Source organism: Pongo pygmaeus, chromosome 2 (genome assembly GCF_028885625.2).
Source record: "Pongo pygmaeus isolate AG05252 chromosome 2, NHGRI_mPonPyg2-v2.0_pri, whole genome shotgun sequence".
Lineage (NCBI taxonomy): Eukaryota > Metazoa > Chordata > Mammalia > Primates > Hominidae > Pongo > Pongo pygmaeus.
In genome coordinates, this window is record NC_085930.1 from 91,200,549 (window position 1) to 91,228,307 (window position 27,759).

Sequence of the window (27,759 nt, forward strand, 5' to 3'; positions counted from 1 at the left end):
GCTGTAACTGCATACCACAAAGTTTTAGTTCAGCAGCAACTCCCCAGTTATTTTGAGGCTGTCTGTGCTATTTAAACACTGTTGATGGTTGTCACATTTCCAGTGATCTTACTTACTGTGCTATTTAATTAATGTTTCAACTGTAATGCTTTTCAAATCTTAATTTTTCACCTTACTAATTAAGAGTCAGGCCAACATTTTGAAAGACTGTAAATTTTTTTTGCAAGCAGCTAGTACACATTACTTCAAGTAGGAGAGTACTATGATTTGAGGTGAAGGTGCTGAGCCCTTGTGTACTTCATGTTACAGCATTAGTGCCAGGAAAAAAAGCCTTCACAATAAGCTTCACTTTCAAATTTATTAATACTTTATGCTACTTGGGTAGCTAGTTGGTAATTTAATGAACATAATGAATGCTGCTGACCAAGAGCTACCTTGGAACTGAAATAAAATTGGGAATGTATAATTGATTACATATTGGCTAAAGGTTTGTGAGATTTGAAACAATTCAGTTATACAACTGACTTACAGGCCATGAAGTTTGGCTCCAAATATCTATATACAATAAGATGTATCTATGACCCTTTCCTTCTTATTAAAGTGGAAAGGTGCTGGGCTGGGATACCATTGTGACACTTAGAAGCTCTGAGACCAGGTGCAAGTTATTTTTCTCTTTGAGATTCATATTCTTTATCTTTAAATCCCAAAAGACAGTACTGAAGACTTTAAAACACATCATGAACTTTAAATATTATCATTAATACTAGTAGTTTCATCTCTACTCATCAACTAAGTCATATTTTTAAAGGTTATTTCCCTAACACGTGTTTGAAATTCAGTGTGAGGATTTTTAAAAAGTATTTAATTAATGTAAACAGTTATTAATTTACTCATTTGTTACTAACACATAACACCTCTAAATGCATGCAGGTCTACTTCTGTAGGCTAAGATATAATACTCTCCCCTTTCTAGAACATATACTCTAGAAGAACCTGGAGTCTTGGAAGAGTTTGACATATTAAAATGTAAACAGAGCAACAACACTTTGTACATGTCCACATTAGAAATAACATGGAGTTGTCACAAGCTGAGGTTGCAGATAGGTTTTAAAATTCTGGCTTCCTTTTCTACTGCTTTCAACAAGAAATTAAACAAAAAAACTGTCTACATTTTAAAATTAAGAAACAGATACATACTCATCATGAACAATGGTGGGACCATCCCTTGTTAAGGCCTCTTCCTTGATGACGTTGATAAGTTCAAAGGTACTACTTATGGGGGCATCTGGGTTAGGCCATTTGGGACACTGAAAGTGCCGAACTTCTAAGACATAGTCATCCTGTAACCAATACAACATGGGTCAAATCCCTTCGTTTATTTCACATATCTACAATCTAATGACTAGAACTTGCTCCTGAGAAAGCATGTGTTATAGGTAACACTCAACAATGTTGTGTTAACCAAACCGCAGCTGAAAAGAAGAAAAATATCAAGAAGGTTTTCTTGGTTTGGTTTTTTTTTGTTTTTTTTTTCTTTCTTTTAAAGCATGGCTAGGCATAGTGGTTCATGCCTGTAATTCAGCACTTTGGGAGGCCAAGGTGGGAGGATTGCTTGAGGCCAGGAGTTCAAGACCCACTTGGGCAACACAGGGAGACCTGTCTCTAAAAAAATTAAAAAAAAAAAAAAAATGAACCAGTCATATGGCACGTGCCTATAGTCTTTGCTATTCGGGAGGCTGATGTGAAAGGATCGCTTGAGCCCAGAAGTTTGGGGTTACACTGAGCTTTGATGATGCCACTGTGAGTGAGACCCTGTCTCAAAACAAACAACCAAGTAGGTCATGCTAGTGAAACAATTCATTTGGCTTAGTCAAAAATTTCAAGTGACAGTAAATTATCAAAGACCTTATATCCTACTCTATTTTCTTATTTATAAAATTAAAGGAAAACAAGGAAGGGGCTCATCCTTTAAATTACTAATATAAGAGCCCCCCCACCCTTACTCATCCCACAAGAAGGCAGCAAAATATTTACTTAAAAAAACTTAGTATTATCATCTCCACAACACATTGCAAAGCTTACATTTCTGATGGCAAAGGAAACATTGAGCTCTAGTATATTGTTTTTATAATTAGGTCAACAGACCTATTTGTATGCATGCTGAATCAGAGGAACTGTTACATTTCATCTAGCCAGCTGGAAAAAGCAAATATTTGAAGGAAGAAAAACGGAAAATGTACATATTTAAAATTAAGTCTTACTCAAATGCCTGAGCCTGGCTTGAGGGTGGTAAATTATTTTATTATTACTTAGAATGATGATCCAGGGCCCGGGTATGGCTATTAGTGAGGAACTGAGGTTTAGGTTACCTGTGTAGCTTCAAGGATAAAGTCATGGATGATAATTTGTTCTTCATTAGAGAGGCACAGTCTGTCTTTGCTGATAAGGGTGACGGTAAAGGCCTCACAGTTCATGGATTCTTCTCGACTTGGCCAGTACACAAACTCATCTTCTGCCTTTGGGATCCAAAAAAACAAAAAAAAGCCTCTGCAGTTCTGTCAAGGATTTGTTTTCTATTTCTTGCATACTGATTTTGTCATTTCCCATACCTCTCAAGCCATCTTTTAAACTGAATTCATAGAGTTATATGTTCCCATCGAATTACACCAAGTTGAATGGTTATTGTATTCTATTGTAAAATATATTTTGATAATCATTTTCTAGCATCTCTCACCTGTTAGTGTTGCAACCTGAAACACTCCCACTATAGGGGACTTATTACAGTTGAGAAGTATTCTGTAATATTGACATAGTAAAAAAGAAAGCACGATCTAGATCAGTTAATTTTGTTATTTCACAATTGCTTAAGCAATCAAGACATGCCAATTATTTCCTATGGATTATGTTAATAATTCTGTAGTTGAACTGCATTTTGCAAAGGACTTTCATAAACATTGTAAGTTTTCTTGTATATTTTTAGTATGATGTTGGATACATACAGATAGTAAAAAGGTTACTATAGTTAGGAGCAAATTAACATACCCATCATCTCACTTTCATTTTTGTGGCAGGAACAGCTAAAATGTACTCAATATTGGCATGATTCCCAAATACAGTGCAATTTTATTACCTGTAGTCCTCATGTTGGATATGAGATCTCTAAACTTGTTCTTCCTCATCTGTTGTTTTGTATCCTCGATTTATTTTACATCTTCCCATTTCCTCCCTACCCCACAATTTCTTTATCCATTTATCTGTTGATGGAAACTTAGGTTGTTTCCATATCTTGGCGATTGCTAATAATGCTGTAATGAACAGGGGAGTGCAAATATCTTTACGAGATGTTGATATCACTTCCTTTGGGTATATGCCCACAAGAAGGACTGCTGGGTCTTAGGGTAGTTCTATTTTTAATTTATTTAGAAACCTCCAGACAGTTTTCCATCATGGCTCTACCAATCTACATTCCCACCAACAGTGTGTGTGAGTTTTCTTTTCTTTGTTACCCTCACCAACATTTGGTATCTTTTGATTGTTTTTAATAGCTATCCTAATGGGTGTGGGGTATCTTGATTTACATTTCCCTGAAAATTAATGAGATTGAGCATCTTTTCATATACCTTTTGGCCATCTTTATGTCTTCCTTGGAGAAATGTTTGTTCAGGTCTTTTGCCCATTTTTAAATCAGGTATTTCATGATTCTACTATTGAGTTGTATGAGTTCTGTGCAAATTTTGTATGTTAACCCTGAGGAGATTTTTTATCACCTGTCTTTACAGATGAGGACACAAGGCCTTGGGGAGGGGGTCCATAAATTATCTAAAATCACACTGTTAATAAATGGTAAGGGATAGAACTTTTTTGGAAGATTGTGTGTGAGTAAGTAGGTTGGCTGTATGTACGAGGCAGTTTTAAAAGAAATCTGTCAATGTTATATTTCAAGAGGGGATAACATAGAAAGTCTTTCAGCCTTGAATCAGGCAAGCTTTAAATGTTCATCCATTTTAAGATTAAAAATAGATATGCAGGCTTGGTACTTGAATTCTATCCCTAAAAACTATGGATGCCTAAGAGAAAGTTAATTGTTGCATAGGTTGGAGACTGAGAAATATGATTATGATGTGCACCACGTATCCTAATCAGCTCCAATGGCAGTTTTCCTGTAGTATATAGGTTTCTATGGGCATTTTCCTGAGGATACTTGGCTACTATCATTGAATTCAGAAATAATTCTGAATAATGTTCAAAACAAAGAAGGCTTTGTTTAATCTTACATTGTTGCATTAGAAATGAGCCAACGTCCAATGAGACTTATCACCCTTTCAAGTTTCAATATAGCTTATTGCCAAGTACATTTTTATTTTTAAAGCTCAGCATAAGGGGAAACAGATTAGCAACTGGGTTTAGTCTATACAAAAGAAGTCTGTAACTGTCGTGGGTTTTAATAGGTTTTGTCCAAGGACACAGATATTAAAGACATAAGGTAATGAACAGGGCAACTAAATGTAACAAATATGCACAGATTAAGCATAGGATTTATGAGCGGATGTGATCCTGGGTAAATTAATCTGAACCTTAATTTCCAGATCTGAAAAGTGGGAATAAAAACTACTTACCTTAAAGAAATACTATGATGATAACATGAATAGTAAATTAACTAGCTTAAAGGCTACCGAAGGATTTGAGTTATGGTAGAAGAAAGGTAGAAAAATGGTTCATCTTGAAAGTCTAAGAAAAATAAATGCTACTTCTTAATTTAGCAGGCACTCTGGTCTCATGACTGTTCTGCTTACAAGTATATTTATAGGTCAAAGATATCTGGGCACCTATATCAGTACTTCGTGAGTTAGGAAGCAGTGACTTTTGGGCTCCTTACAGAATTATGACCTGGTAAAGGTATAGCAGTAATAATACAACAAACAAAAAGAACTCAGAGATATCAATCTTTAGGAAAAACTGTGCAATGATGAAACTCTCCATCTCAGAACTGAGAGGTCAGTTGTATATGATTCTAATCTAGCCTTCCGAGGCCTCAGAGAGACACTGAGATGCCATGTTCCTATATCCTCAGTGTCTGCAGAACATGTATCCACTTATTTGGTCCAGTCTCCCGCCAGCCTCCCCATACAAATGAGCTGCTGGGTAGATGCTTTATTGTGATTGCCCTCTGTTAAGTGACAATAACAAAATACTGACTCATCCAACAAATGAACGTTTTACCCTAAGTGCCTCCAATTTCCACATGCCAAACAGAATAGACCCTATTGCCAGCTAATTTGAAAATTTACACTCCAGCTTTTAGTTTAAGATTCTCAACTTTGTTGCCATTCCATCATACAGAAGCAGTCTTGGTATCCTGAAGCTGGAGCAAAATGCGACGAAGTGAAGAAGTTCCTGCTGACTGGGCACACAGTCAAATGCATGTCACCAAGACTGGGGGTTCAGTCACATGCTGTTCTTCCTTGATTAAAAAACTCATTAATCTGACTGTCATAAAGGCAGATCCTCATTGTTTTTTGTTTTTACCTTATGGGTTCACATGTCCACATAGTAACTTTTATAGACCCAGCTAATTCTGAAACTTAAGTATCCACAAGATGTAAACAGAAACATTTAAGTCTGTTTTATAAACTTGCTCACCCTTCTGTATAGTTTAGAGACTGAAATAGAGAAGGACTAAGGGAGGGGAAAGTAGTAGCAGCTTAGTCCTAAAGACCTTTAAGTGGGAACAAAATAGCCTATCCCTGCAGTAGATCTGACTTGCCTATGGAATGGGGAAAAAAAATCATTATTAGTACTTTTGACACAATATTTTGGGGTAGGACATACAGTAAAATGATTATATAAGCATGGTCTCTGGAGACAGATGACTCAGGTTGAAATCCTGGCTCCAGTTACTTGTGTGTGCTCTTGAGCAAGTTTGTTCCCTCAGTTTTCTCAGCTATTACGTGAGATAATAATAGTATGTATGTCTTAAAATTGTTGAGGATTAAACAAGTTAATGCATGTAAACACAGTTACATACTCAGTACCTGTAAGCTACAATTATTTACTTTTCAAAAGTGACATACAGCAGGTGAGAGGTTGGTGTAGTCATATATTAATGAGGTTACTAAAAACATTTTCAAAACCTACCACACCGCCACAGACAGTACAATTGAAGGGTGATATCAATAGCATCAGAGACTCAAGTAATGGAACTGATAGGGACAGTACTGTGAGACTATGAAAGGAATCTCCAGACTTCAAGATGAGAATTTTAAAATTTTAAATTCCCTCCCTAGCATATATGGATACTATAGCCCTATGGCAAAGTATCAAAGTAATTTATGCTTGTAGCCTCATGGGCTCATTAATATATAGCAGATGTGCTTTACTTACCAAGCTCTGGTTGTCTGGCAGCATGACAATGATCTGTGCGTTATGATCCCAAATCATTCGCCAGAAATCTTTCGTAGTATGTGGCAGAGGATGCTGAGTTATAATAAATTCATTGCTCCTATAATAGCCCTTCAGTTGGGAAGACAAAAAAAATCAGTGAATATGAGTGTTTTATTCTAACTTTGCGGTAGTAAAATATATTCATGAAATAAGATAGCATTGTTTTGACTACACTAAAATAATTGAGAAAGGCATTCAGTACATGTGGCTAATTTTTAGACGTACTTCTGCTAGCACTGTGCAGACAATTTTCTCTCCATGTGCAGTTCACTTCTAGTTACCCCTGCTGTTTTCACTTAACGGAAATTTCAACATTTATTCAAAGACTAGATGTGTGAAATTAACAATAAAATTAATTCCTTAAGAAGCATTCTGCTTAATTTAAGCATTTTTGTACCAGCACTGATTAGGTATCTTTTGTTAAAAGCTAAAAGTTTCAAGATACAGAAATCTCTATACTTTTCATATTACACATTGAGAAATTATTTCAAAAATGACATCAGTCACACAGGTGGTATCAGCTCTTTAACACCTTTCAGTTTAGTTGACTTTATTTATAATTAACTGTTGACTCTCACCATGATATAAGAAGCATTAATGTAATCTGTTCCTTTCATTCCAGGCAATGGTGCAAGACCCACTCGAGCACGCTCAGCTATCATATGGAAAAAAACAAAAACACCACATTTGCCTTATTATACACACAGAACCAACAGCTCTTTCTGAGATTTGCTTGATGAATAACATATCCTCCTGGCTTTCCTTTCTAAGACTTATCTATATTTTTAAACAAGCTAAAGTGTTATCAGCTGAGGCAAAATGTAAAATGAAATTTTGCTGCACATACCCAGAAGGACACAGGCATTGTAGGAATACAGTTTTACTGTGGGAGAGGTTTTTACAGCAGATCAATAACAGAATACTTTATATGGACACGACAGAGGATTTCAGATAACTTGACTCTAGTTTGTTATTCCTACAATTATGCCAACATATACTTTGCCCTTTTACCAACCCCTTTCTCCATGTCTTTCTGCCCATGATGGTCTTAGAAAAGAGTGGCCTTTTTCATTAGAGATAAATCTCCCCAATGATCACCCATGTCTATGCCTACAGCACACAGACAGCGTCCTCTGCTATGTCCTTAGCTATTTATACAAAGGTCACCACCAATCAACAGTGCCTTGATCTCAATAGCCACAGTAACTGAATAATGTAGTTCTAGTTGTACAGATTAATCCAGGATTCTAAGTTTTAAAGGAATGTTAATGCCACAGCAATAGCAGCTTTATTATTATTTTTTATGTTATAATATGGTAGAAGTAACCCAATTCTTGCATTCCAAGGTGAAATGAAGCTGTATTCTACGTCAGATAGATGGAGGAACTTGCTGACACTGACAACCACCTCTCCCAGTTTCATTAAACTACCTTAGTTGAATAAGCATAACATTTTCCCTTTTGGTAGTACCAGGTAAGAGGCTGGTATAAAGTCATACATTAATGAGGTTACTAAAAGGACATTTTCAAAACCTTCTACCATACAGCCACGTACAGTACAATTGAAGGGTGCTATCAATAGCATCAGAGTAGTGGCTGCCTCTGTACATAACATACAGTCCAGTATAAAAGATCACTAACAAACTGATTTTAAAGTCTTACATGGCACAACTGAAGAGTTTCTGTTCTTTTCTTTGTTACACTCTTTCTGAGCACTAAAACATTCCACATATTTTGCATTACATTGTGTGACCAGCTGAAAAAGAAAAAACATTTTAGTCTTCATTCAAAGATACAATTGATAGCATTTCCTTGATGCTTTGGCAAAAATCCCAATCAGATTACTGATGAACAAGACCACTTCTGTGCCACAAAGAACCTTTTAAGACACAGGGTCTTGCTCTCTTGCCCAGGCTGGAGTGCAGTGGCACGATTGTAGCTCACTGTTAACTGTGATCCTCCCACCTCAGCCTCCTGAGTAGCTAGGACCACAGGTGCATCAGCACAACCAGCTAATTTTTAAAATTGTTTATAGAATTGGGGTCTTCCTGTGTTGTCCAGACTGCTCTGGGATTACAGGTGTAATCTACCATGCCCAGCCCCAGAGAACACTCTTGTGCTTTCCTAGTGGTACTTCTCTCAGTGACCTTGATTGTATCTTTCTTATTTCTACTATCAGGCCCTAAACAGGTACTGTGTGCAATAGATATTTCTAGAACTATGTGCATTCTTCTGTTATGTGATGTCACTGCTGCTACGAATTTTTTCTGTGATTCCTTACTGGCATAAAAGACCTAATTGAGTCTACATTAAAAAAGATTGCTTAATGCTATTTATTACGACATAATCAAGTTTCTTGAAGATAAAGGAGTACTTAACTAGTTCTCAGTACATTTCTGTTGAACTGAACTAACATTGTTCTGAGGCTGTTGTAAGTAACCAGCCCAGTAGTTTGGTTATTATTCCTGTTTATGTAGCTTCTTTGAACCATTTTGTCATTCTTATTTTTAGGAGGCTGGCATCCATCTTAATGGAGTATATGAGATCAGTGTTCTTCTCCAGATGCTTTAGTAAAACTCATGGTCCCTGGATATAATTTTCATTTTCAAGTTTGATTCTTGTTTTTTTCTTCATCTTGAGCTCTAAAATGGTTAGTACCTGTAAAAGAACCAACTACCTGGTCGCATTTCTTAAATGAAGTTTTAAAGTATGTATAAAAAAAAAATTGAAGAAATGAAAAAGGCAGAATTTAAGAAATGCTGGTACTTAATATTTTGTAAGAACTCATGTTAAACATTTAAAATGATACACAGTGTCCTCATTATTAATTACCTCATGGTTTTATAGTAGTTAGAATGTTAATGGGGAGCCAAAAATCTTAAATTACTTTTATGATTGAACTCAGTGAAATTAAACTATTTTTCATTTCATATCACTTGGTATAATTTGCTTGGCAGTCTCATTTCTTCAGCTGAGATTCAAATGAAAGTTTCAGAGTCTATGGAAAGTTTTACCACGAAAACTAAAACTGTAGATTCATCTCATTCTTTGAATCTTGATACAAAGGGAGAAACTATTTACATACAGAACAATGTGCAAAATAGAATTTAAAAGACAAAGATAAATAGGACAGCACTTGGTAACTGGAGAGACAGGCAATGTTTGAAAGTTAGAAGCAATTTTGATTTATTATCAGATGACTGAGCCTTAATTATTTTAATAGTCCTTATAATCTCTATTTTTCACCTTTACTTCACTCAATTCCATATAAACCTTAACCGCTTTTAAGCTTCTTCATGTCCCTATCAAAGAAAAACAACAACCATTTAGGAAAAGTTAACTTTTCTCTAGTATTTAGTAATTCTTAGTATTTAGTATTTAGTAATTCTTTTTAAATTTCTAAATTATCTTCTGAAATAGTTTTTGAAATAGGCATATTTTTAGGACAATATGTCTACAAGTCATCGTTCTTAATAATTAAGGTAAGATAGATTAGTTCAGAAAAAATAGGATATTTTTTGGACTAAACGAGTGACTTCAAAGTACTATGTCATTATGGCCAGGGGCTGATGTTTATGTTCAGATAAAGTCATAAATTGCTCAGAAGAAAATACAACACTGTATATCTACTTGAATACCAACAATTCATACATAGGTCAAAACTGTATTTTCTTTTTCATCACATTTAAGGAGTACAAGGAATACAAATAGTAATCCATTTCGGTGTATACATTAATGCAAAGAAGACATAACCCCCAAACTCAAGGCATTTAAAACGTTTTCTTGCTTTATGCCAAAGAAACTTTTTCAAAGCACTACCTTGAATTGCTTTTCCAGTCGTGTCTTTCCTCCTACTCCTGGTATAAGGATGCTGTTAACATAGCTGTGCAGCTGATTTGAAGATACTTCAGTCTCCTTTCCAAGAATGGCTTCCAACAAGGCATCATGGATGAAAATGTACTGCTCCTAAGAGGTACAATACATGGTAGTCACTGAGGGAGAGTTAAGGGTTAGCCACTCCTTCATGAAGTGTACCTTAGTTTAATTCTGCCGCTAACAGGGACCTCCCAGTGATTTTCTTCAAGCACTTACATCTAGGTGATTTGCTCCAATACTCACTTTATCAATCCTAACTTATTTTACGGTAGAGACTGTGTTAAGTTTAGCTCCGTATTCTATATTGTGCCTGGATCATGGTATTCTATACTGTCCTTATTGCTTCAACTCAATAAGCAAACAAAAAATTGTGTTCAATGAAGGCTTTTAGAACCATCCTCTCCTATGTATTTCTCAGGCCAGACAACATGTTTAACTCCCCCTACCATCTAACACAGCTCTTGAAACAACTGTATCTCTTTCATAAGTACTTGTGTAGTTATTTAGGAATCCAAATGTTGAGATCCATACAGAAATGGAAAACTGTGATCCGAAGAATAGGATCATTGTCAGAGCATCTTCTAATACAAACCTGTAAATTACTGCAAGCCCTAAAAGAATGAATCTGTCTCTTCACTATCATTTAACAAATTTCAGTTACAGCATTTGCCAGAATCTCATGAGGACGCTGGCAGCTACTCCTTACCTCAGTCTGGACGAGGTAGTTACGCTGTGTCCTGATATGCTTCAGGAATCCCAGGACGTTAACTGTGCTTTTGTCTTTTATCTGTTGCAGCATGCTGTCTATTACAATATAGGTGCCTGTTCTGCCCACACCAGCACTGTAAGAAATGAAGACACTCAACTGGCACTTTTGTTTTATCATACTGTTAACTTTGGATTCGAAAAATTACAATCTAAACCCCATTTATTTTCTTATTTTTCTGAGATGGAGTTTCACTCTGTTGCCCAGTCTGAGTGCAGTGGCGCAATCTCGGTTCACTGCAACCTCTGCCTCCCAGTTCAAGCAATTCTCGAGCCTCAGCCTCCCGAGTAGCTGCGATTACAGATGTGCACCACTACACCCGACTAATTTTTTATCTTTAGTAGAGGTTTCACCATGTTGGCCAGACTGGTATCGAACTCCTAACCTCAGGTGATCCGCCCACTTTGACCTCCCAAACTGCTGGAATTACAGGTGTGAGCCACCACTCCCAGCCTAAACGCCACTTAGATAACCTTAGATGATATATGTTATTCACTTAGCATTGCAACATAAATCACAGAACAAGTGACATGTATTTGAGTTCCAAAGTTTAAAACAAAAAAGAGGCAAGAATGCATTTTCAAATGAAACAGAATAAAAGCATTTTTAAACAACCAACTAAAGTCATTTACTGTGGCTGAGAGAAAACAAGCTTTATACAAGGATTTCCCATTGCTTTTGAAAAGGTATTTTATATGGAACATATAAACTAAAAATTTAAAAATGAAATCTTTTCATATATACTATAAATATTGTTATTTAGAAGAACCTTTCAGAAAAGCCATTTACAAAAACACAATCTCTATTCTAGTGTGGAAAGTTCTTGTGTTTAACGTCATATTTTTATTTATTAGGATCAGGCTACAATTTTCCTATAAACAATGGGGATTTTGTAATTTTTTTTTTTTTTTGGGGTCAGGATCTTTCTCTGTCACCCAGGCTGGAGTGCAGTTATGTGAACACAGCCCACTGCAGCCTTGACCTACTGGGCTCAAGAGATCCTTCTGTCTCAGCCTCCCATGTAGCTGGGACCACAGGCATGTGCCACCATGCTGGCTAATTTTTTTATTTTTAATTTTTGTAGAAATGGGGTCTCACTTTGTTGCCCAGGCTGGTCTCAAACTCCTGGGCTCAAGTGATCCTCCCACCTCAGCCTCCCAAAGTGCTGGGATTACAGGTGTTGGCCTCCACGCCTGGCTGATATTATTAATAAGAAGATTTTATAAAAACTAGAGATTGATCTAGTTTTTTAAAAATCACAAAAGCAGCAGATGATTTCTTAATGTTACAGGAATAGAGCCTCTTTAAGACTGTCATAGGTCTTATCCATCCCAGTTTCCTGTGGAAGATTCAGCTTCTAAGTGAAAGCAGTAGCAGTCATTGTGGTCCAAGGTCACCGAGGCCTAAGTCCCCTACCCCATCTATTTCACATGTTGACTCCCAGACCCTACCTGCAGTGCACCAACACAGGGCCCATTTCTGGCATCCGAGCTGCTGAGGATCTCCTCACGAAAGTCAGTACTGGAAGGGCATACTCGGGAACTCCCATGTCAGGCCACTGTGTATAGTGATACTGGATCACTACCCTTTCATTCTGACGACCCTTGGGATTTCCCTTCTGACCCTATGAGAATAGTGAAAAAAGATGTCTTTAAGGTGAGGGGTGGACATTCTGGAAAAAAATAATGTAAGGGTGTCAGGACACATGACCACTGATCACATTCACCCTAATCACTGTTCCCAGGCTAGGTTACTCCCCCTTGTAGCCAACTTTCATGCCATTAAATTGGAGACATTACCAAGCTGGATATGAAGTGTCACTATCACTTAGAAGAGAAGACTGTTTAAGACTGTACTAAGAATGAACATTTAGTATCAGTTTTTTTGGATTTGGAACTATCCAAAGCACCTGTACTTTTCCTGCAAGGCCTCCATTTCCTGACTTTCTGTCCCAAGTCCAGATCTTAGTACTTTGCTTTCATGTCTCTGTGGGCTATGATTCCCATTCCTTCTCCACTGTCCAGGCTGGACCTTTAGGAGCCAGGTGCTGGTTGCTGCTGTAAACTATCCAGGAAGTGATGGGAAGATTTTAAATGTCAAATACTTCTGTCTTTAGAGTCAGAGGCAATGTCTCATTTATCTGTCACTTTCATAAATGACTTTTTCAGAGTAGTTTTCGTTTAAGTGTCTGAACTTTTTACATTTTAACTACTTTAGATGAAATATTCCCCAAATAGATTACTTGCTATGATATGATTTTATTATCAATACCTAATTTCTAAATTTTTTTTGGATGACTCAGGGTCATTAATCAGCACTGAAGCTTGAAGTGTGTCTGGTCCTGTGCTATTGTACAAAGGCCCATGATGGCCTTAATTTAATTCTTCTGTTAACTCTCATTTTTCTACTTTTTCCTGTTAGTATGTAAAACACCTAAAGTTCCTATTTGACTTCTTCCTCTGACTTAAGCTGCTTCTAAAACAAGAGTAAGTGGGCCCTGTTTAAATACCTGAAATATTCCCATCAGTTGGGCTTTGTAAGTTTTTTGCTGGTTATTGATCATCTTGAGCCAGCCAGCAGCTCTATTTCATAGTAGAGAACACAGATGTATTGCTATGCTACTGATATTCATGTTATTTCTGCCATTTTGGGAAATAAACATACATAGAAAGGACAGTTAACCTGGGATCACAGATGGGCTTTGGAGCCACTGAAATTTTACATAAAAATGTGAGTAAGTGTGAATATAAATGGGGCAAGGAGGCTACAGTTTTATCACATTTTCCAAAATGTCCAAGACACCAAGAAAAAAAAAAATTATCCCATTGCTGCAAACAACTGCCATACCTAAGTTCTGTGGAATAACTACATTTTTAAATGAGCATCTATTTACAGTTCTTAATACAGTATTTCCTCCTTATCTGCAGTTTCACATTCCCGAGGTCAACCACAGTCCAAAAAATTACAGTATTTTAAGAGAAACAGTATATATTCATGTAACTTTTATTATAGAATATTATTGTTCTATTTCAGTATTACTGTTAATCTCTTGCTGTGCCTAATTTATAAATTAAATTTTATCATAGATATGTATGTATAGGAAAAGACATTGTATAAATAGGCTTCAGTACTACCTGAGGTTTCAAGCATCCACTGGGGGGTCTTGAAACATACCTTCCACAATTAAGGGGGGACTGTGTACCGCTGTGATGATTGATCTAGGATATTTGTTGTGACAAGTGGGTTTTGAAAAAGCAACTGAGATAACCTGAAAACAGTATTTCCACAAAAATGTGATTCTCAGGGTATTAGTAGTTCTATAGAGAAGGGTATTATTGTTAACACCAGTGCTCTGGTCACTTATGTTCACTGTAAATTTCTAAAATGGTGGGGGGATATATATTATGTAGCATTCATTTCCCATTCTTGAACAGCAGAATCTGATGTTTACAAGAATCTTACAGGACAAGTATTCCTTGGAGCATACTTTGGGAAACAATGCTTTATATCTGTCAGAAAATTGGAATAAAAAAGCTAAATCAAACAGATGCTGCCATATTTGCTGAGTATTACCAAAACCTAAGAGGATGATTTTTTTAAAAAATGAAGCCTGTTCATGTAGAGATTAAAGAGCTCAATCAGGCCAGTTAAATTCTATTATATGCTTTGCCAATACCTTTCACACCATACACTGATGTCAATCAAAAAAGTTCAGAAAAAATGTTTTAAAAGTACTTTTTAAAAAACCAAGTTGGTTATGAGATTTGGCCTTGGTTGTACAGTAATTTTCATACAAGTATAAGAAGGAGATGCCCTGGCAGCCTACCCAATTCCTTCCATACCTTTTTCACTTTTGTATTTCTGACTGAAAAACGACGAACAGTGTAGCAGGCATGTACTTTTGTGCTCTTCAGCGTGACAATAACATTTCCATATTCCTCACTATTCTCTGTTGGCCAATACTGATCACATTTTCGCTGCAGAAAGGAAAAAGCTGTAAAGTATAACTGCAATCTATGCCACAATTCTGTTGATAATGTAATTTCAAACGACAATGTTAAAACACAGGTGAGATTGCCATTTAGTTGACTGAAAAAGGAATACATGAGTTTAACTGCTTAAAGGCAGGTGTGACCTCTGACAAGGCTGATGGCTTGGGATAAGTTTGTGTAAGACCATGTGAGAAATGGGCCTAGTATTTATGATCACCTTTCAATATAAAATGCGTTTTTATTTTTATTTTTATTTTTGCATTATAATGCATTTTTAAAAGGGACTAAGAAAGAAACCTCTATGTCTGACCTGTAAGAAATGTGGGTAGGGTTTGTTATAAAGGGAGCTTAAGTATCATTTGGAAGGCTGGGTTGGATTCATGGAAGGTTCTCTTCTAACTGTGAGACTCTTCTTGTTGTAACTTGGATCATCAAAAGTAAAACAGTGACTCCACAACATGAAGCAGTGGTGATTTTGAGCAGGGAACCTGAAGCGTAGCTTCTTTTATTTATTTTTATTTTGGTTTTTAATTTTTAGTTTTAGTTTTGGGGTACATGTGCAAGATTTGCAGGTTTGTTACATAGGTAATTATGTGCCATAGTGGTTTGCTGCACCTATCAACCCAGTGTGGTGATTCCTTGAAGTGTAGCTTTTATTCCAGCCTAAATTAGCATCGTCTAATGTAAACTCATAATCCAATAAATTCTACAGCATTAATCATTTTTTTAAAAGGTCCCCTTAATGATGGTTAAACTATTTAGGCAATTTTTGCTTCCCCCAATCTTAACTATTAGTAGTTCCTTGTCTACACCATGCTTCTTTCAACTTCCCTGTTTACTGTTCTGTCTGTCCCCTGTACTTAGAACACCCTTTCCTTCTCTTTTTAGCCTGTGTAATTCCTGGTAATCATTGTTCAAGTCTCATCTCAAGTATTAGTTCCTTTAAAAAATCTCTGTACAGAGGAATGTACAGAAGATACATTGATTCATTTTGCAGCATTCCACTAATACCCTGTTCATCTCTATCATCACATTTACTCTTATAATGCCTTAGCTCTCTTTCCTTCTGAATCATAAGGAAGATAGAGCAGGGAGAACACTTTTCATTTCTGTAACTCTTTATACCTTGTCAAGTTCCTACCCTAAAGCAGGTACTCCACAAGTATTTTTTGAATGAAGGTGCATTATTAAGATAGTGAGTCAAAAGGCTCTTACTCTTCCTTTTTCCACAAGGTTCGTAATCATCACAATGATTCCAGTGTTTTGTTCCCAAATCATCCTCCAGAAATCTTCAAATGTAGACTTCAAAGGTCCTTGGGTGGCAATGTAGGCTTTTGCTTTGTTGTAACCCTTCAAAATGACACAGCACAAAGTGAGATGAAAGCAGTTATCACAGAAGACCAGTAAATAATTCAAATGCCTTCTATATTGAATGGGCTTTGTTTTTAGTGAAAGCTCTGTACAGTATTAAAATACATTAAACAGTTTCTGCTGCAGTCTTCAATTTCCAGAAACAGGTTTATAATAACAGTTCTGACTTACATCAACATAGTTTGCATTAATGTAGTCGCTGTGCTTAGAGTCTTTTCCTGGTAAAGGTCTTAACTTCACCCTACTGTGATCATCTACAGAAGATAAGAAAAAAAACCAGAAATGTATAATTCAGAAACTAGCACCATTCTAAAGCACAACACAAGGCAATCAGGTAACATGGCATCTCCCAAGGTAGTCTGAGAAAACTTTTGGCAGAACAACTAAATAGAGCATTCAAACCCATTCCAAAATACAGAGCCACTCCTACATCTCCTGCTCTCAGGATGCAAACTCATGTAAAACTATTACAAATTGTAGTCCTCTGTATTTTAAAGCCAAGTTCAAAGGTATTTGCTTGTTCTGTATTTTAAAGCCAAGTTCAAAGGGCTTTGATTATGCCCTATGCCCCTGTTCCCTCCCCATTAATACAAATATAAAAGGGTGACTGATCTGTCAAGTCCGAAACATCTATTAATATTTTCAGGCAATTCCATTGCTAATTCACTTGGATTCCCTGCTACCCTAACAGAACCTAAGTAATTGAGGAAACCAGAGCTTTTGTTAAGAGTAATCTCATTGTAGGAATCTGAAGTTAATGTTCAGATTTTAGGATCCACTTAACCTCAGTTAATGAACAAAAAGTTGGGGGTAGGTGATGCATGACATGTGTATCTAGTTGCCCAACAGAGTGAGCCTGCTTTTTTTAGGATAGCAAAATAAGTAAAAGGAAGCTGAGGTTATAATTTTATTTTCCCTAGGTAGAAACAGAATGGGCAAAACCCAATTTATGTTTCTGTTTATAGTCATTATCATAAAAGGCTAGTTGAAAAGGAAGTCCAATGAGTGGATCAGCATAGGCATTACTGACCTCAGAATATATCAAGCAATTTTTGACAGCCCTCTATGTTTTTGGAACTGTGAACTGCTTTTGTTGTTCTGACAAACTTTCAGTTTACAGTTGACATGAAACAGGTGTTGCTTGATATAAATAGGCCCCAAAGGAAAAATTTCTCCTAAGTCATCTGGATCCAAACCGTTATGCCTTAGTAGTCATTAACTGCATATTGTTATTTCTTAGACTGACAAATAAGACATTAATAGATCAATTTGGGAGGTGATTTGGTAACATCCACATATACCTTTAAAGTTGTGATGAATCTGAGAGAAGGTTTTTCATACATCATGTTTCTGGCTCATTCACGGTCTGATTTACTTGTTTCTACGCTATTCTTTGCTATGTAAAGGCATTAATATAGGCGGTAGATGAAGGCAGGCAATGTGCCCAGAATCTGAGTGGCCAAGAGAACACCAAAACCTAACTCCCTGAATGTTTAAAAATAAAATTACATCTAATTTGAAATTGTGAAAGTAAAATCACAAATGAAGTTGTGAAAGTGCAATTCACATTTAACCAGAGATGATGGTTTTCTAGCAAAACACCATGACCTTTGGGCACATCACACATTAGTTGCTTTGATTTTCTCCTCCTTTTTTTGCCACAATACTTTTAGCAAGGCAGTAAGTAATGTTTGACATTAGAAGTAAAGGATGCTGTGGTGGAGAGAATGGTGTGTGTGTGTGTGTGTGTGTGTGTGTGTGTAAGGCACAGATGTGTATATATCCTTGCCTGATTTCTCTGATTAGAAAGGGGGTGTATCTGGATAGAGAAATCCTCATAGTCACAGCAGTGGTGAGCCTTGATTGAGTTGGCCAACAAATACTGCCAAAGTCAATCCAAAGACTGGGGAGAGGTTTGACTTTCTTCCTTGTTCTCCCCCTGGCTTTTTTAACCAGTTCATTTTCTCAGAAAAGTAGAACAAACAATCCTATTCGAAAGTAACTTGGAGTTTTTGTAACATTTTATTTAGAAATAAAACTATCTATCTTTGTTTATAGAGGACATAGTGTATACAGAAATTCAAGGAATCCACAAAAAACTACTAAAAAAGATGGATTCAGCAAGGTTGTAGGATACAACCTACAATTGTATTCATATAAACTAGCAATGAGCAATCCAAAAATAAAACTAAGTAAACAATTTCATTTACATTAGCATCAAATGGAATAAAATACTTAGGAATAAATTTAACAAAAGCAGCACAATAGTACAATTCAGAAACAATTGTTGAAAGAATAGCCAAAACAATCCAGAAAAAGAGGAACAAATTTAGAGAACTCACATTAAGAAAGTGAAAAGACAATGCACAGAATGAGAAAATATTTGCAAACTGTATATTCAATAAATGATCTGTATCCAGAATATATAAAGAACTCTTACAACTCAACAAAAGACAAAAGTAAGCCAGTTAAAAAATGGTAAAGGATCTGATTAGACATTTCTCCAAACAAGTTATACAAATGGCCAATAAACATGAAAAGATGCTCAACATCACTAATAATTGGGGAGATGCAAATCAAAACTATAATAGGATACCACTTCATACCTGTTAGGAAGGCTGTTATTTTTTTTTAAAATAGTAAGAGTTGGTGAGGATGTGGAAACATTGGACCCTTTATATATTGTTGGTGGGAACGTAAAATGGATAGCCACTTTGGAAAAGAGTTTGATAGTTCCTCAAAATTTTAAACATTGAATTACCATATAATCTAGCAAATTCTACTCCTAGGTATACACCAAAGAGAACTGAAAATATCTGTCTACATAAAGACTTGTACATGAATGTTCATAGCGGTATTCATACTAGCTGAGAAGCAGAAAAGAAACAAATGTCCATCAAATGATGAATGAATAGACAAAATGCTGTATATCCACACATTAGAGTATTATTCAGCCATAAAAGGGAATGAAGTATTGATATATGGTACAACATGGATGAGTGTTGAAATCATCGTGCTAAATTAAAGAAGCCAGACACAAAAGGTCACATATAGTATGAATCTATTTATATGAAATGTCCAGAATATGCAAAACCACAAAGACAGAAAGTAGATACAGGGTTTCTAAGTGCTGGCGAGAAGGAGGAATTGGGAGTGCCTGCTAACAGGTTTCTTGCTGAGGTGCAAAAACTGTTCTAAAGTTAGATTGTGGTGATGATTGTACAACTCTGTGAATATACTAAAACCCCACTGAGTTGTATACCCTAGGTATTTTTTTTTTTTTTTTTTTGGAGACAAGGTCTTGCTCTGTTCCCCAGGCTTGAGTGCAGTGGCACAATCTTGGCTCACAGCAACCTCCACCTCCTGGGTTCAAGTGATTCTTGTGCCTCTCCAGTAGCTGGGACTACAGGCGCTTGCCACCACACCCCGTTAACTTTAGAATTTTTTTTTTTTTTTTTCCAGATGGAGTCTCACTCTGTCACCCAAGATGGAGTACAGTGGCGTGATCTCGGCTCACTGCAAGCTCCGCCTCCTGGGTTCATGCCATTCTCCTGCCTTAGCCTCCTGAGTAGCTGGGACTACAGGCGCCCGCCACCACGCCTGGCTAATTTTTGTATTTTTAGTAGAGACAGGGTTTCACCATGTTAGCCAGGATGGTCTCGATCTCCTGACCTCGTGATCCGCCCACCTCAGCCTCCCAAAGTGCTGGGATTACAGGCGTGAGTCACTGTGCCCGGCCAAGTTTAGTATTTTTTGTAGAGACAGGGTTTCGCCATGTTGGCCAGGCTAGTCTTGCACTCCTGGCCTCAAGCGATCCACCTGCCTCGGCCTCCGAAAGTGCGGGGATTACAGGCATAAGCCACTGTGCCTGGCCTTAAATGGGTAAATTTCATTTGGTATATGAATTATATTTCACTAAAACTTTAAGAAAACATTATACAGTAGTGTTCAAATTTTAAGTGGTCCAATTTAAATGCACTATTATATACAATTCTATGTAATGTAGTCTTTACCATAGTATATGTTAACTATAAATATCTATGCCCCTACCCTTAGTATCAAAGCATATATTATATGCCAGTGAGCCAAGCCCCACATGTCTGTGAAATGTGGTCTTCTAGCCATAGAAATAGCTTGTGCTCCTAGGGTATTCCTTGAGGCTCTGTATGAAGAGGCTATGTATGAAGAATGTCCATTTGTTTGAGTCCCTAACCTACAGAATATTCCTGACCATGGAAATGTGATAGATAGGAGTAACCACATGGACCAAAAGACCTGGAGGCTTATCATTTAAGGTACAAGCCAATTATGTAGTCTTTGAAAGAATGCTTTGAAATTCAGCTTGCTTGATTCAATTCCCAGTATTTTCATTTGTATTAAAAGATTTGGCCCTTACCGGTTAAAAACAATGTCAATATAACTAAGTGACATTCAAATTTTGGCTCCCAACATGTGATATGACATCACTTCATGTGAAAATAGTGAAGCTCCAAACATTTTCTTTCAGTCACCTTATTAAGCTCTCTGAGCTCTGACAGCCTAATGAAAGGCTAAGGGGGAAGAAAATGTCCCAACTTCTACACTGTTGAAGATGGGCTAATGAGAGGTTAGCTTGCAAGAATCATTCTTTCTTGGCATCCTGCTTCTGATTGCTTGGCTTTCAGTTTATACCTAGCATGGAAATTTAATTTCCTCGCAGTTGAAGATAGTTTAAAGCTTATTACTCACATGCTAAAATGTTGATGTATCTGTTTTTGTGCTTGTTTTCTGGATGATTGGAATGTTCTGCAGTGATGTTCATATCAGCAGTACAGCGCTGGACTTCCTAGTGAAGAAAACAGCAAGATTATAGACACAGTTTAGAAACAAAGGAACACCATATACATTTAAAGGCATAAAGTATTTACTCACTCCCTAGCCACAGCCACCATTACCTCCTCAGTCCCAACTTCGGATATAATTATTGATATATTTATAACAAGTTTATGAAGAATGTGAAAAAGGTATAAAGATTTCATTCTTTACTATTTCATCAATCATCTACTTTATTCTAGATTTTGACCTAGTCCCTGGGATGTCAAACAGTATCTCTTTTTGAATACATCACAGTCTATGGGTGAGAAAAATATTCAAAAAGATAGTCAAACATGATGAATAGAAAAGAGGCCTGCAAAAGCTCTGATGGGAGCACAGAACAGAGGAAGGCTTTAGACAGGTGAAAAAATTTACCTAAGTTTTAAAGGAAGAAAGGGAATTTCTAAAAGTATAATCTCTACCATGATTTGCATATGCTTACAGGCCTTATAGCCTCGTTTTATAATTGTGAGGGTGCATTGACTCTAAAGACTCAGTGCTGAAATAACCCTAATAATAGCCCAACTAATGGTCATATCTCATATATACAGTCTTGACAAATTATTTGTGAACTCTAGTATTGTAAAAGTTATCCTTCTTTGGAAAAATAGCAGTAGCAGAAATAACGCTCTTATCCTACCTTGGCCGTGGATATAAACGTCATCCATTAGCCTAATACAACGTTGCTGAAAAGCCAAATTTTTCTACACTATATGCTTCAAACCCAAGAAAGTACTGGAGCTAACTAATAAGGGAAGTCATTAGCAGTACACAGCTGCTACAAAGAGCCTGAACAAAGTAACACAAAATTATCAGGAGAAATGTTTTACACAGAACAGATGTAGCAGAGTTTAGAAGCATGCAGACTTTCTTTTTTTCCACAAAGGAGTTGCCTAGCAATTATGGATGTTTTCCATAGTATTTACATTAAACATAATGAAAACAATGAACTGGTTGTCTTTTATATTCACAAAGTACTTCCCAGGGAGAAATACACTTCTTCTCTAGGAGGAGGAAGTTACTGTAGTCAAAGAATTTAAGGTATAAAAGCAAAGAATTTCTGTGTGTTCAAAGAAACAGTATTCAATGACTCTCCAATTGTTGGACACTGTAAATTGAAGTTTCCATAATTATAGTCCTTCCCAGCTGTCCATTTAAAAAAAAAAAAGCCCCACAGGCATTAATTAAATCCACCTTTCTGGGAAAGTGTGTTGCATGACAGTTCTTACCCATTCCTTACTCTTACTAAACTCCAATATTTTCTGTTCTAACATAGTTTATAACCTATGGTTTGGAAAACACTGGTTTAAGGAGCTTTAAGGCTGCCCTTTGGCTCTTCTCTAAAATGAGATAATAAAGTGTGATCACAAATCAGTCTACATAAGAACATGAGCAATGCTAGCCAAACTTAGAATATTGGGACCTGCCTTTTGAAAATGCCTCATAAGATCTGAGGCATGCTCTTTTGGAGAGTTTCAAGGGCAGACAACTTTTGAAAATGGATTTGAAACAAGTTAGTCTTTTGTTTTCGGGTTTTGAAGGTCACACCTTTGGCATGTACTTCTTTAGGGTTGAGTTGTTCAGATATCTTATGCTGAGAGATTGTGGCTTTTAGTACCTTAGTCTGAGATTTACTTTGTTTATTGATTTTTCTTTTCCTGTTGTATAGATCTGACCACCCTAGCTATGGACTGAAGTTGGAGCCTCTTTTCTAATATAATGCAATTGACCAAGACTGCTTGGGAGCAGCTGTCAGTATTGTTTAAAGCTGTCTTTCAATATGGCCAAACTCTTTGTTATCTAAAACCCCTTGTCTGATTTGTTGCCTCTATTTCACTTTTCCAATTAGATGAATGACAGAAACAAATAATCGTAATAAATATTGTCAAATCTGATTTTATTAGAACCCATGGGGTTTGCCTGAGACCTTCTGATTTTGTCATGTAGATAATAATGTCATCTGTAATTCCTTGCAGTACTGCCTGGCTCATTTGGATGCTGGTAATATCATCTGATCCTGGAGTGGCTTTTCTCCATCAGAACTGCCATTTCAAAGTTAACATGATTTTAATAGGCGTTAAAAACCCTTTAAGGAGACACTGGCCAATGGAGTATGCATTGTAAATTCACCTATTCAGAACTCTGATAAATAGTTTAAGCTTGTTTATATTTTGCTCTCTATATAACAAAGCTAGAATTCTCAAAAAGAACAGTTTGAATCTTAACAGGCACATAAGCATAGGAGAAGGCCAACAGAAAACAGGTTTAAAATAAAGCAAAAAATCAAAGACTGAACAAACCCTAAAAATTGATATAACGAGAATTTTAGGGAGGTGACGTAGGCTAAATCACTTCCTACCTACAGTCATTGATGGAAGAGGCTATTTAAAGAGCACTTAAAGACCTACTGTCCTACTATACTGTGGCTCAATTCAAAAAAAAAAAATAATGCAACAAAACATCTAGAAATCTTTCAGATTGCTCAGTTCCAAAAAGGTAGCTGAGAATAAATTATTTGGATCTGGTTACCAAGTATTACACCAAGTAGGGGTAACATGCTTAGTGCCTGAGTTCAGGCAGCCTACAATTGTGGTAAAGAGACTGTTCTACAGATGACTGATGGGTTTAGGTCATGGTAGTGACCCAGTGCATGTACAGTGTCGGACACAGAACTGGCCTTTGACAGGTGCTGGTTACACTGCATCTTCCAGCCCCTACTCTCTTCTGCTCAGGGTATAAATTGCTGCCAGACTGATTTTCTTCAAACGTTGTGCTGACTTTGTTATTCCCTTCCTCAGAAACGTGTGGAGAGATTCCACATTCCCTTAGCCAGGCTTTCAAGGTCCTATCTTATCTTCCCCGCCCTTCCCAATCCCAGACAATATTAACTCCATACCCTTTGAAAAGACCATTTGATTTCCTGCTCATTGCTTTATTGCCATTTACCTTGGTAAGAATGCCTGTTCTCTTCCTCTATCCAAATCCATGTATCTTTATCAAAATGACTGCATTTGCCCCCTAGAAAACTAATCTATCTTTGGAGAGTATAACACAGCATTATTATCCTGCAGCTGGTCTCTAACATAAGAATTATTTTTCATGAAATCTGGCTATCTCCCTTTTATCTCCCTCTTCACCAAAATCTCAAACAACTGTGATTTACCTCATAACCGTTTAAAAATGTTTTTCTTAAGATATTTAAGACCCAAACTGGCATTTTTGTCAAAAACGCTGAGGAAACTAACTCTACAGCAAGCTTATCCAATCCATGGCCCACGGGCCACATGTGGCCCAGGATGGCTTTGAAAGCAGCCCAACACAAATTCGTAAACTTTCTTAAAACATTGAAGGTTTTTTTTTTTTTCCTGCAATTTTTTAGCTCATCAGCTCTCATTAGTGTATTTTATGTGTGGCCCAAGACATTTCTTCTTCCAGTGTGGCCTAGGGAAGCCAAAAGATTGGACAGCCCTGCCTACAGGCTCATTTTCTGCCCTCTTGCAGGCAGCAGTCGGTGCAGCATTACACCTCTGACCAGAGACTTCCCTATTATACATCATCAGCAGCCCTGGACATCTCCCTTCATTTTCTAAAGTGATTGTGGCCACTGGTCCCTCAGAGCATGGGCTCAGGTGGACTAAGCTTTGTTCTTTTGATTTAAGATGAACCACCAGCACAAATTTAGCACAGCTGGTTAACTGTAATAGAGGCAGTCCCCCAAAGGATCTTGTCAAGGGGCTGTGGACCTCTGGCCTCATCCTGCACTCTTTTAGACGTCTGATTCTCCCAGTCCCTGCCTGTTAATTCTTCTGACTCGTGGAGCTTTGGAGTGCCTTCCTTTTGAAAGAGTATGCTAGCACTGGTCTTTTGGAAGCCTTCTGCATTATGTTTGTGGGGGCCAAGGAAGAGGCTGTCAATCTTTTAATGCTACTCTGGGAAACTACTCCCTGGGAAGGACAGTGAGGCTGAAGTTAGCTCAGGTAGCCAAGGTAATGGTGTCATCCAACGCTATCATAAGAAAAGGACTGATGTTATTTCTAGTGACTTCAAATACTGTATGATGTTGCTTTTCATGGTCTCTAGAATTTATCTGACAAAAACAAAAAGCTGGCTTACAGCAACACTTCTAGACAAAGAGTCAAAATTACCAGTGAATTGTTTTTCTCACTCGCCAAGCAGTAAAGTTCTGAAACTACGATAGTTATTCACCAACATTTTTTTTACTTCCGAGATGTTTAAACATGATGGGTGAGAATTTTTGCTGAAATCTCCAATGAAAATACATAGATGCCTTTCTCCTTTGCACCTCTTCAGAACTTTATGCCTGTACAATAGCACTTATTTTGCTTTGTCCTGTTTCTGTTTTGGTTGTGTACACTCTGGCCTCCCCCAATACCAGATTGAACTCTTTGAGGGCAAGGACTCTAATTCATATTTGTATCTTATATTATGTCCAGACAATGGTAGATCATCAGTAACTGTTAGATGGGTTGTTTTAGCTCCTCTTAATGTCCAGTTGCTAACTTTTCAGTTGTATTTCTCATAATTTTAAGACTAATTTTAGGCCTACATGTTGGATAAGATTTTTATAAGTCATATTCTCAGCTATCTTAGAAGGCTCGAGACCATAAAGATCATGTAATGGGCAGCTAATACTCCTAGTGGGGGGGTTCCTAATTTGGCTGCTCTCCCCACCTTTTTGTTGTTAAGGCACTGAGGCATGATCAGTTCTAGTCACTTGCAAGCTTCCTTGTTTCTCCTTCTGACCTTGGCTCATTACAGGACATTACTCTGGCTTTTTGGTGTTTTTTCCTGAGACAGGGTCTTGTTCTGTCGCTCAGGCTGGAGTGCAATGGTACAGTCATAGCTCACTGCAGCCTCAATATCCTGGGCTCAAGTGATCCTCCTGCCTCAGCCTCAGCCTCTGAATAGCTAGGACCACAGTTGTGCGTCACCACACCTGGCTAATTAAAAAAAAATTTTTTGTAGAGACAGAGTCTTGCTGTGTTGTCCAGGCTGGTTGGGAACTCCTGATCTCAAGCGATCCTCCCACCTTGTTCTCCCAAAGTGTTGGGATTACAGGTGTGAGCCACTGTGCCTGGCCCAGGACACTACTTTAATGAGAGTCTGAATGGTGTCAAGGTGAACCATGTGGGTTCAAGTCAGATACCCTGGTCTTAAACCCTACTGCTGCCATTTCAAAATGTAGCCACCCACAGCCTCAGTTTTCTCATGGGTAGTTTCGTCATCAGTAAAATGGGGACAATAAGACAGCACCTACCTCAGGAAACAGAATGATCCATGCACAGTGCTAACTAGTAAATGCTGGCCATCATTATTCCAGGTAAATGGGTCTGGAAATCTGAGACTAAGATTACCTTAACTCTTACCATAATACAATTTTGTTTTTAATTACACAAACTCTTTTTCTATCCTTTCTTATAAAGCCTGTTACTATCTCTGTTTATAAAATAGCCATAATAGCTTCTTATGTAGCCTATTACCAGTTTTCCCTTTTAGCAGTTACCCGAAAGGAATTCTCTTTTAAAATACTTCAAATTTTCACCTAATTATAAGATGACAGTAATATTGGTGAGCTTTTCCATTTTCTTATTCTCCCCTTTACATTGCTCCTTTGCTGTTCTTTTTAGAAGAAAGCATATTCTTCCTATTCTGAACAGCTCTGATTTTAAATCTTTCAAACCTGAAAAGATAGTGAAATGACAAGTCATTTCACCTTCCTGCCTGTCCTCCCCATTCCACTCCCATAAGTATCAGCTAATACTATTTAAGCTCTAAAGTTCAATGTAGGCGATTAAAGCTTTTAGCTGCAGTATATTTTTTTTAGGACAGAAATAGGGTACAGATGCCCAGGATTTGTTAAGAAGCATGATTTTGATGCAGCAAAGCCCATTTTAAGTCAGATCAAGTTTACAGAGGTGTAGCTGATTATTTTGAATAATTAAATGGTGTCAAAACCAGCTGTGATGAATAGCACTGGGGTCTCAAATCATAAATAATTGAGAAACTGGAGTTGCATTTGATCATCCTGATCAAATTCGGCTCTCTAGAGGATAAATGTTTGTCCTGAATACCATCAACATTGTTAAATGCCTCAATATTCTTGCTCAGTCATCCAGCCAACAGTCAATTGAACTAAATCACTTTAACACCACACACATTTGCTGTCCTCATGAATACAAAATGTTTGACTTAAACCATGTTCTTTGTAGTTGAATAGGCATCTTTTTTAGTAAGCATCTAATAGCATTAAATACCTGACATGCTTTTGTTGGTTCCATAAAACATATGACTTCGTAGAATAAATCAGAGGTTCTTTCTACCACCTTTGTTTTCATTCTGCTCAAAACAACAAAAACTAACAAAAAACTAAGAGAAAGACTTAATTTAAAACAAGTCAGCAATATAACTGCCTTTATGATAGCCTTTTGGGATTCCAAAT

At 37.1% G+C, this 27,759-nt stretch overlaps 1 protein-coding gene across 4 annotated transcripts in view; it reads right to left on the reverse strand.

Moving 5' to 3' along the window:
- PTPRG (protein tyrosine phosphatase receptor type G) overlaps positions 1-27,759 on the reverse strand; it is a 735,948-nt gene that overhangs the window by 13,521 nt on the left and 694,668 nt on the right. For 2 of the 4 annotated variants that reach the window (XM_054483420.2, XM_054483419.2), the window contains 12 exons: positions 21,174-21,270; positions 16,617-16,699; positions 16,290-16,424; positions 14,925-15,059; positions 12,534-12,706; positions 11,023-11,158; positions 10,260-10,406; positions 8,103-8,196; positions 7,020-7,096; positions 6,382-6,510; positions 2,370-2,516; positions 1,198-1,340 (listed from right to left, as the gene is read on the reverse strand). In XM_054483420.2, coding sequence (XP_054339395.1) covers positions 1,198-1,340; positions 2,370-2,516; positions 6,382-6,510; positions 7,020-7,096; positions 8,103-8,196; positions 10,260-10,406; positions 11,023-11,158; positions 12,534-12,706; positions 14,925-15,059; positions 16,290-16,424; positions 16,617-16,699; positions 21,174-21,270 — 1,496 coding nt within the window. The remainder of the gene's footprint in view (positions 1-1,197; positions 1,341-2,369; positions 2,517-6,381; positions 6,511-7,019; positions 7,097-8,102; positions 8,197-10,259; positions 10,407-11,022; positions 11,159-12,533; positions 12,707-14,924; positions 15,060-16,289; positions 16,425-16,616; positions 16,700-21,173; positions 21,271-27,759) is intronic. The other 2 variants (XM_063661893.1, XM_063661892.1) reach the window with 1 other exon arrangement.